Source organism: Malaya genurostris, chromosome 3 (assembly GCF_030247185.1).
Source record: "Malaya genurostris strain Urasoe2022 chromosome 3, Malgen_1.1, whole genome shotgun sequence".
In the NCBI taxonomy this organism is placed as follows: Eukaryota; Metazoa; Arthropoda; class Insecta; order Diptera; family Culicidae; genus Malaya; species Malaya genurostris.
Genome location: NC_080572.1, coordinates 63,203,260 through 63,213,258, shown reverse-complemented (window position 1 = coordinate 63,213,258; position 9,999 = coordinate 63,203,260). Strand labels below are relative to the sequence as shown.

At 38.7% G+C, this 9,999-nt stretch overlaps 1 protein-coding gene across 1 annotated transcript; it reads right to left on the bottom strand.

The window, feature by feature from the left end:
* Positions 1-237: 237 nt before the first annotated feature.
* LOC131435568 (heat shock 70 kDa protein cognate 5) lies at positions 238-8,794 on the bottom strand. Its single transcript, XM_058603592.1, has 7 exons — positions 8,541-8,794; positions 8,247-8,284; positions 1,614-2,899; positions 1,343-1,552; positions 1,074-1,261; positions 871-1,011; positions 238-802 (listed from the first exon to the last, which is right to left on the bottom strand). Exons 1-7 carry the CDS (start codon positions 8,601-8,603, stop codon positions 710-712), a joined length of 2,019 nt encoding a protein of 672 aa, XP_058459575.1. The 5' UTR covers positions 8,604-8,794; the 3' UTR covers positions 238-709.
* Positions 8,795-9,999: the final 1,205 nt, after the last annotated feature.

Below are 9,999 nucleotides of genomic sequence, written 5' to 3'. Positions count from 1 at the left end.
ACGTACAGTCCCAAGTTAACTCATCTGGAATTTGATTCGGAATTCAGTATATTTTGCAAATAGATCCCGAATCAGATACAACAACCGATTCCGATCCGAGTCAGAAACCATTGTTGCATCTGATTCGAAATCCATTGGGAAATCATGCTGAATTCCGAATCAAATTGACAAAATATTGATTTTGTGAGATGGCTAAAAAAATGGCCGAGATATAGAATTAAAAAAAGATCTTCCAACTATGATTTTGAAATGGTTTAATTCCGTTAAGTAGAAATATAACATTGTTTAAAATAGCAAAATCCATTCAAATCAAAATCTTGACATTCCCGCTGAAAAACTTATCAAGTGATGCACTGATCTCAACGAAAATCGCAAATGTGAAAAAGTCTCACTATCGACTCCCTCGGTCTTGCCGAAATGAAACTGGCATTCGCAGAATACAATAACTTATACGCTAGTAACTTCAGAACGATTCTCACTATGATAGCCGTCACACATTAGTCATCATGTTTCATCCTCAGTAAAGTCCTTCAGAGATTAGCAAGACACTAGCGATCAGCTGATAAAACTAGGATACTGGATAAATTGTGTGTTTGTATTCTTCCATAGTAATGTCTGACCGAATTTCACTAAATCTATTATAATGGCTACAACTATTTTTACAAGATGTTTCTGTTTTGTGTTAATTGCTTCATAAAGCAATATGTTTTTAGTTTTTGTTTTCTTTTTTCTCAGCTTCTTCGTTACTGCTGCTGCTAGAACTGCTGGAACTACTATCGCTGCTTTCGCGCTCTGAAGCCATCTGCGAACAAAAACGAATATAATTTCAATAACTGTACACTTTCCTTCAAGTCGCTATCTACAACAAACCTTCTTGTATGCCATTTCGAACAATTTCAGTGACGATTGTTGAAGTGTGCTGACAGTCTTTCGGATTTCCTCTGGATCTGCATCGTCCTTGTTGGCCAAGATTTCCCGCACTTTGGTGATTTCTTCCCGTAGTTTATCACACTGTAAAAAACGGAACATTATATCGTCGAGTTCTATTAAGAATTGCTTCATACTAGACATACCTCTTCTTTGGGTAACTGATCTTTGAATTCTTCCATTTTCGACTCAGTGTCGTGCACTATACCTTCGGCTTGATTGATCGCTTCGATACGTTCCTTCTTCAGTTTGTCGGTGGCAGCATACTGCTCAGCGTTTTTGATCATGTTTTCAATTTCGTCCTTGCTCAAGCCACCGGAAGATTGAATCACAACTGGAAAGTAGAAAAATAAGCAATGATTGAAATAATTGATCCATATTTCAGGATGAGCAAGGAAATGAGAATTTCACGTACTCTGTTGTTCCTTTCCGGTTCCCTTGTCCTTTGCAGACACATGCACAATGCCGTTGGCATCGATGTCGAAAACAACTTCGATCTGTGGCACTCCACGAGGGGCAGGTGGAATTCCTACCAACGTGAAGGAACCAAGCATTTTGTTGTCGGATGCCATTTCACGTTCACCCTGGTGCACCTTGATCTCGACCTGTGTTTGACCATCAGCGGCTGTAAATCGAGGTAGCATAGTTAAAAAATAATCTTACAATTTGTTTATAAAATCTCTTACCTGTGGAGAAGACCTGAGATTTCTTGGTCGGAATGGTGGTGTTACGAGTGATTAAGCGAGTGAACACACCACCCAACGTTTCGATACCAAGTGACAGGGGAGTAACGTCAAGCAAGAGCACATCCGTGACATCACCCGCAAGAACACCACCTTGTACTGCAGCACCGACAGCGACAGCCTCATCTGGGTTGACAGCACGAGATGGAGTGCGCCCGAAGATTTCTTGCACAGTTTGCTGGACCTTTGGCATACGAGTCATACCTCCAACGAGTAGTACTTCTCCAATGTCTGACTTTGATACTTCCGCATCGGATAATGCCTTTTGGCATGGAGCTATCGTACGTTTGATCAGTTCCCCAACCAACTGTTCCAATTTAGCACGAGTGAACTTTAGATTCAAATGTTTCGGTCCCGAAGCATCCATTGTGATGTAAGGCAGATTAATGTCGGTCTGGACAGAAGACGAAAGTTCGCATTTTGCCTTCTCAGCAGCTTCCTTCAACCGTTGCATTGCCATTGGATCCTTGGTGATGTCAATACCCTGGTCTTTTTTGAACTCTCCTACCAAATAATTGACAATATGGTTGTCAAAGTCCTCTCCGCCCAGCAGAGTATCACCATTGGTCGATTTAACCTCAAACACGCCCTTCTGGATCTCCAGAATTGAGATATCGAAGGTACCACCTCCTAAATCATAGACGGCAATTATTTTATCCTCACTTTTATCCATACCATACGCAAGAGCAGCAGCAGTCGGTTCGTTTATCACACGAAGCACATTCAAACCAGCAATCTGACCAGCATCCTTAGTTGCCTGTCTTTGCGAGTCGTTGAAATAAGCCGGCACCGTTACAACGGCATTTTTTACGTTCGTATTCAGATATGCCTCAGCCGTTTCCTTCATTTTTACCAATACAAACGCTCCGATCTGGCTGGGCGAATAGAGCTTGCCGTCGGTGGCCTGCACCCAGGCATCCCCATTAGAAGCTTTGACCACTTTGTAGGAAAGATTTTTTAAATCTTTCTTGATTTCCGGATCTTCGAAACGACGGCCGATCAAGCGTTTGGTCGCATAAAAGGTATTGGCAGAATTTGTTACAGCCTGTCGTTTGGCCGGCATACCGACCAACCGTTCACCGTCTTTGGTAAAGGCGACATGCGACGGTGTAGTGCGGGCACCTTCAGCATTCTCAATAACTTTGGCCTGTTTACCTTCCATCACGGCAACGCAGGAGTTGGTCGTACCGAGATCGATTCCGATTACGGCACCCTTGACGGTGTCGGATCTGAAAATAACAATAAGATATTGATTGTTTTAAATACATTTCAGTTCATTGAGGTACAAATAAATGTGTCAATCAGAGACGTAGAGCATGGTAACTTAATTCATGCATTTCAGGGTCAATTGAATTGATTGTTCAAAAGTTAGCCTTATTTTGTGCTTAGGACACGAAACCGAATAAAACAAATAAAAACGGTTATGTGTCTTAGGTACAAGGCTAATCCCTTAATTGCACAAAATAAGGCTAACCCCTAAACAATTCGCTCAAACTTTGGAAAAATTTTCCGAGGTCCGAAGACCGACTTTCCTATATCTTTCGATTCAGCTCGACGATCTGAGCAATTATCTATGTGTGTTGCTGTTAGGTAGAGAGCTTAGAGATAACCGGGCCGATTCTGATTAAAATAGTTGCAAATGAGAGGTCCTCGTCTGCCAGCACACTGTTGAATGTTATTGAGATCTGATGTTTGCAAAAAAAAAATAATTGAGATCTAACGTTTGAAAAAAAAAATAATGAGTTTACCATGGATTTCGACAGCTCTATCGATCGAACTCTAACCGTGATGGCAAAAACAGTGAAGCAACTCCGTTCAGAAGTGGGCGTTCAAAGAACGACACCTCGTCGCGTCAAAAACGGGCATCGTAAGGCACTTTGTGGACGCCGGATACGCACATGCTGGCATCTATAACATCTAAGGCACATGCTGGCATCTATAACATCAAAGCATCGAAAGAAGGCCCGGTGCCGGACGGCCGAAGACCCTGAGCGACAAGAAGCTCCAAAGGAACCTGAAGAGGAAGGCCGAGGGAAAAGTGACTACATCGCAAAGTGCGCTTGACCGGAAGGTCGGTGCAACCGGCCAAACAGTGAAATGTACCTGGCGAACATGAACATACCTTATGATCAAAAAAGAACCGGAATTTTCATGTTAAAATTCCCGCGCTTGTCCAATCGGTAAACTTTTATTCTCTCAACGTTGGCAACACTTTTATACACATTCTGTCAAATTTTGACGCATATCGTACGATTAGTTTTTGTTTGGCGTCTATACAAAGAAGTTGAAAAATTTTCGTGTGGCGATTTGATGAGGTGTGGATCTATGAATATGACGTCGAAACCGCACAACAATCGACCGAATGGCGCTTCGAAGGCGAGCCGAAACCATCCATTATAAAAATCGCCACACGAAAATTTTTCAACTTCTTTGTATAGACGCCAAACAAAAACTAATCGTACGATATGCGTCAAAATTTGACAGAATGTGTATAAAAGTGTTGCCAATGTTGAGAGAAAAAAGTTTACCGATTGGACAAGCGCGGGAATTTCAAAATGAAAATTCCGGTTCTTTTTTGATCATAAGGTACATGTCATGAAGCGGAAATCGCGTCCACTGGTTTTGGAGCTGCAAGCTATGACGCAGCAGCAGCGACTGAATAAGATGGTCAACTCGATTTTCCCGGCGAATCGCGACGTGGTGGTGGTGATAGACGACGAGATCTATCTTACCCTGGTTATCATCCAGGCAAGGTACTTCTTATTTTACTTTCCCCACGAAGGAAGTGAGCTCCGAGATGAATTCACACACCAAGGTACTACTGTGCCTGACAATCAGCGGGAAGGGTGGGTCAAAGCCGCTCTTATTTCGCTCCAGGCTAAACAAGGAAATTTATAATACGAAATGCCTGCCGGAAGTTGCGTCGTATATCAAGATATTCCATAAGCGCGAAGATACGGTGTACTGGCCGGATCTGGCGTCGGTCCACTACTCGAAGCGATCTTTGGAGGAAATGGAGCGACTGAATATCGATGTAGTACCAAAGTCATTCAGCCCGAATGTTCCGGTTAACTGCAGGAAAAAGTCATTTTTATATGCAAACGTAATAGCCATCCGGTAAGGAAAAACGTTCTACAGAAGTCCTTCGTTGGCCCAATACGTTGCACAGTTGGTCCGATGATGTCAAAACCAACTTTCGAACTTAGGGCCGGAGGGTTTCGACTTGGCTCGACCAACTGAGCTTTGTCTTTGGTGTGCGAATATGATTGTGATAAATATTGTCACTCAATTTTCTCGGAGACCGCAGAGACGAGAAACCCGATTTTCATAACTTTATGTTCAAATGAAAGGTCATATAGACTCACACAAAGTTCCTGAGTTATATTTGGATCCGCCTTCTGGTTACGGAATGCATAAAAAAGTGGAAAATGTCACTCAATTTTCTCGGAGATGACTGATGAACAGATTTTAAATTACGACTTTACGAATTACTTCTAATTCTGGAATTACACAGTGATATGCACCATAAATATGAAAATAAGGTCACTCCCTTTCCTCAACGAATACTGGACCGATTTTTACAAACTTAAATTCAAATGGAAGCTATTAGAGCCCCATTCATGTTTCATTCGAATCCGATTTGCAGTTCCCGAATTACAGGGTGTTAACAAATGAAAATAATGACACACGCTTTTCTCGAAGATGTTTTAGCCGATTTGTACCATATTAGATTTAACTGAAAGTTCTTTGGATGCCTATCTCCACTTTTTTTTCAATTTCACTAGTAGTATGTGTAATGAAAATAATAACTACTGTGAAAAACTAATGTCAGAGTGCACTTTTCTTCTAAAAGAGTATTTTCTTATATATTTCAATATATAGTAGTTTCCAAACTTTAAAATTTGGTGAAAAAATTTCCTCTTATACTTGAATGTGCGCTATTTTTTTTTATTTATTAACAAATTTCTTAGCTATGCAACCTTCGACAAGCATATGTATATTGACGATTAATATTTGTAGAATGTTCAAATTATGTTCAAATAATACGAAATTTTAATTTTCATTTTAAATAACACGGATTTTTTGCAAGATTTATTTTAAATAATATGGATTCATTTTATATGGCACGGTAAAACCGATATGGGTGTATTACCTTATTTATGATAATATGCTTAGTGTTGACGAAACCTCTTGGGAGGTGTAAAAATGTTCCCCCACTAATTGTATCTGAAACATATGACAATGTATAAAACATATATGAAAAATATATGAAGAATGCCATAATAGAGAATTTGAACATCTCAGGATTCGGTTAAAACTATTTAATTTTGATAACATAAAATTCAATAAAATAATTAGTTTATTATTCAAATTTCAAAAACCAATTAAACATAAACGACACAATCAAACCTTGATGTAATATTCAAAATTTTCCCCGTGCAACTACACAGTATTAAAAACCCTATTGGTGTGATAATGCTTTCCTCTTGACATTTAAATAGTCTCATTAAAACATTCATAAGATTTTATCTTCGGCCATTTGTTTTCTGAGCTGATCTGATAGTGGCTTTTAAACTAGTCTCATTTTTTCTAAATCAATTTTTTTATCTCCGAGAAACTTTTTTAGATTTGTCAATTACGTCACATATATTATTGCATCTACTGAAACGGAAATGTTCACATCAACCGTATCAAATTTGACCAGTTAGTTGTTAGTTTTCAAATAAGCCTAAGTTTATCGAAATTCGTTAAGTCATCTTCGAGAAAATTCAGTCGATGCCAAAAGTGCGGTTTTTCGGTTATGTCACATCAACTTGAACAATGACCCTAGGTAGCTTTCAAACGAGCTTAAGAGTGTGGAAATCAGTTGCACACACAGACATTTTCCGACCTCGAGGAGCTGAGTCGAATGGTGTAGAACACTATGGGTCTCCGTTCAAATGTCGAGTTTTCCAGCAATACTATTACCTTTCTACAGACAGACAAAAAGTGTTCAGTAAGCGACAGAATTTACTTGGATCACATCTTGTCCTATTTTGCGGTTGGATATTTTCTTTCCTTGAATTCGTCAGAGCTAGAGGCAGAGCTGCCAACGGTTTTTTTTTAATATCTGTATTTGGTGGAATAAACAATCTGTACAACATCTATCTTGAACAATCTATTTGAAGCGCACTAGTTTTGAGAGCAAAAACAAAGGTCCCACCACCTGGTTCAACACTATGCAACCAAACATAAAAAATAAAAATCGGTTTTTATTTGTATGAAAATTGGATTATCGGGTTCTAAGCGAGCATATCTGTATTGCTGTATCGAGTACAAAAATCGGTATAGTTGGCCGCGTTGGCTAGAAAGCCAGATTGGTTGATGCGTCATTTGAAACGATAAAGATTATTTAGCAAGAAGCTTCGCATACAAGGGAAATGCTCTTGAATTTGTACAATATCAAGAAAATTCAACACTTGTATTGATATAAAAAACCCAAAAACAACCCATTGAACTATCGAATACTTTTCTAACAATGAAATGCTATCGTCAGCATTATTGTCAGTTTTATTCGTGTTCAAATCATTTCTAGTTATATCTCTGACATTACCCACCCGCCTATTTGTATTAAAAACTCAAAGCCTGGTAAACACTTGCCGATGTCGTCGCAATTGACACTAATTAGGGTGCTGGATTGACAACACGCGATATTTCTGTTTTGTTGCATATTGAAGTCACAAAATTGATTTTGTTTCGATTCGAAATTTTGTTCGAACATATACAGGCTATTATCTGTGATTCTACGTAAATATAAAACAGAATCATTGCCACAAAACGTTTTCGGAACAAAAGACAGATCGGATTCTTGTCAAATTTGTTGTAGATTCTTACTTGATTGCAGCAAATCTAGAATGTTCAACTTTTTTTTAAAAAATCCTATGGCTTGAAACAAAGAACAAATCTCTTTAACATCAATCACATGATGTATCAATTCCAATTGGACTTGTTGAAAATAAGAATTTCATCTCTTATTTTCGCATAGATGTTCGTTTCTACCGGTAGAAGCAAACGTGTTAAAATTAGATGTAGAAACAGAAATTTAATCGCGTACTTATTACTTCATTAGTAAGATTTTTACATTTAGTAGAATTTATCAGAACAACTAATCATAGACCATTTCATTTTACTGTGTTCAAATTCAAATTTTGTAAATTTCATTTCATAGAACTGAAATTGAATACAATTAACAGCAAAATTGTTTCCGCATTTTCTTTGATACAGTTAAACGATTTCGTAATCATTTAATTAAACTTCCAAAAATCTGACGCAACAATTCTCGAGGGTGAGAAAATGATCTTTTTATAAGATTATTTTTCAAACTTGATTACATCCTTCAAATAAATTAAATATGTATTTTCCAAGTAAATTTCAAGATAACCTTGATTCATGTTAATTTTCCAATGTAAACAACGTTACTGCTCACCAGTAAGTTCTATTCAACGAAAGTGCAAGTCTACTTCTGAAATTTTCGACCCAGTAATGTTTTCCTTATCATTGATCGCTATATTCATGATAATAATGCAATGTACTTACTTAAATCGAGCCTGCAGACTGTTGCCGATGATTCCACCCTGCGTGTGAGAAAAAAAAAGAAGAACAAAGATAAGCCAACCATTTTCCGGACCGAGTTCAAAGATCATGTGCCGCCAGAAGTTTCACGAAAGAATCCTTTTTTTTCGTTATAGTAACGACTGAAGTGATTACACAAGCACTCAAACTTCCTAACCTCACTTCACGTTTATCTTCCATGTTTCTACGGCGCTGTTTTGCACCATCCTGCCCGTAATATATGGCAGTGGAAAAGCTAGAAAATTCTGTTCAACTTACATTCTGCAATAGACTACGGTTCTCCGCAAGTGTACGGGTTAAATATTTCGCTGCCTTCAACATATTTCTACGTCCTGTGGGGCTTAAAACACGGCTCACGAAAATCACGTTTCTGGAAACTTATGATGCAATTCTTCGGAGAATCTGCTTCCACCAGATTTTTGACAGCTCTAGTCTTACACACACTATCGCCTCACAAAACAAGACGAAATCACGTCTAACCGGACACTCGGTTTGAATTCAAATGAACGATCTGTAAGGTTACTATCCATGTGCCAGTTCTAGAACATTTTTCATGAATGGGAAATGAACGTCGTCGAAGCCCTGGTGGTGTAGTTCACTTACGTAACAAAACAAACTTGAAGAGGAATACACCCTTACCAGCCGCTGCTTAGTTTTGGGTAGAAACCTACCCAAAATCAACTAAATTACACTCAAAATAATTTGCACGCTAGCATCATGTGCAAAGCATTCGATCTATCACTGCTTGTAGAACACAGGAAATTTATGAAAATAAACACTCAACTCATAAAATGACTGTACAAACTATTGATATTTAGTGGAAATCATGCGACGTTTATATGAAATGCACTTTTTTTTTTGTTTCAATTATAGAGGCTTTAACATTAATGTCATTCGCCTCTTCGGGCCAGAAAAACTTTCTGACCCTATGTGCGGGGTTGGGAATCGAACCCAGGCGGGCTGCGTGAAAGGCATCGACTTACCCATCACGCTATACCCGTCCCCCTATATGAAATGCACTTAAAAACGATCAGATTTATCGTTACCTCTAGATTCTATATGCATTTCATGTGAATGTCCACATAGATTTCAATTGAAACAGAGTTGACCGATTCAAGTGTTTTGCACATACATTTGTGCTGTACTCATTCCCACTAGAAAATGATGTGTGTAACACATGTAGTTCGATTCAATAGCGAAACACATCACGTCCAAAGAAAAAAACACACCAAAGCTAAGTGAAAAATAATCTAATTTCGCATCTTAGTGAATTTGCACATGAAATCTTGAAACAAATCGCTTTGGTATGTATTTGTGAACTTTACGCTTCTTGCCAATAGCAAGCACCTTCGACTTGATGCCGTTTCAAGCACGACGTGGCTTACCTGACTCTCGTGTAGTCTCGGAGGGAACTGGGCTGGCGCGGGAAATATGTACTGGATTCAGTTCTTTTCATGTTGGTAGCCTCGGTTGAGACGCCACGCCGTCAGTTAGGGCATTCGGTTCATGTTGCCTTACAGTTCAGCACCTTGTACACTGTTGGTAATACAGGAATGATGGTACACACTTATGCATCCCACACAGTATTGATATGAAAAAGCGTATTGAATTGAAGTGATGTTTACATATAAATCGATCGTGCAAATTTTTATCAGTGTACATCTCTGCGTTTTTAATAATTAGCATATTGCATAAACCAGACTAACTAGTAATGAAC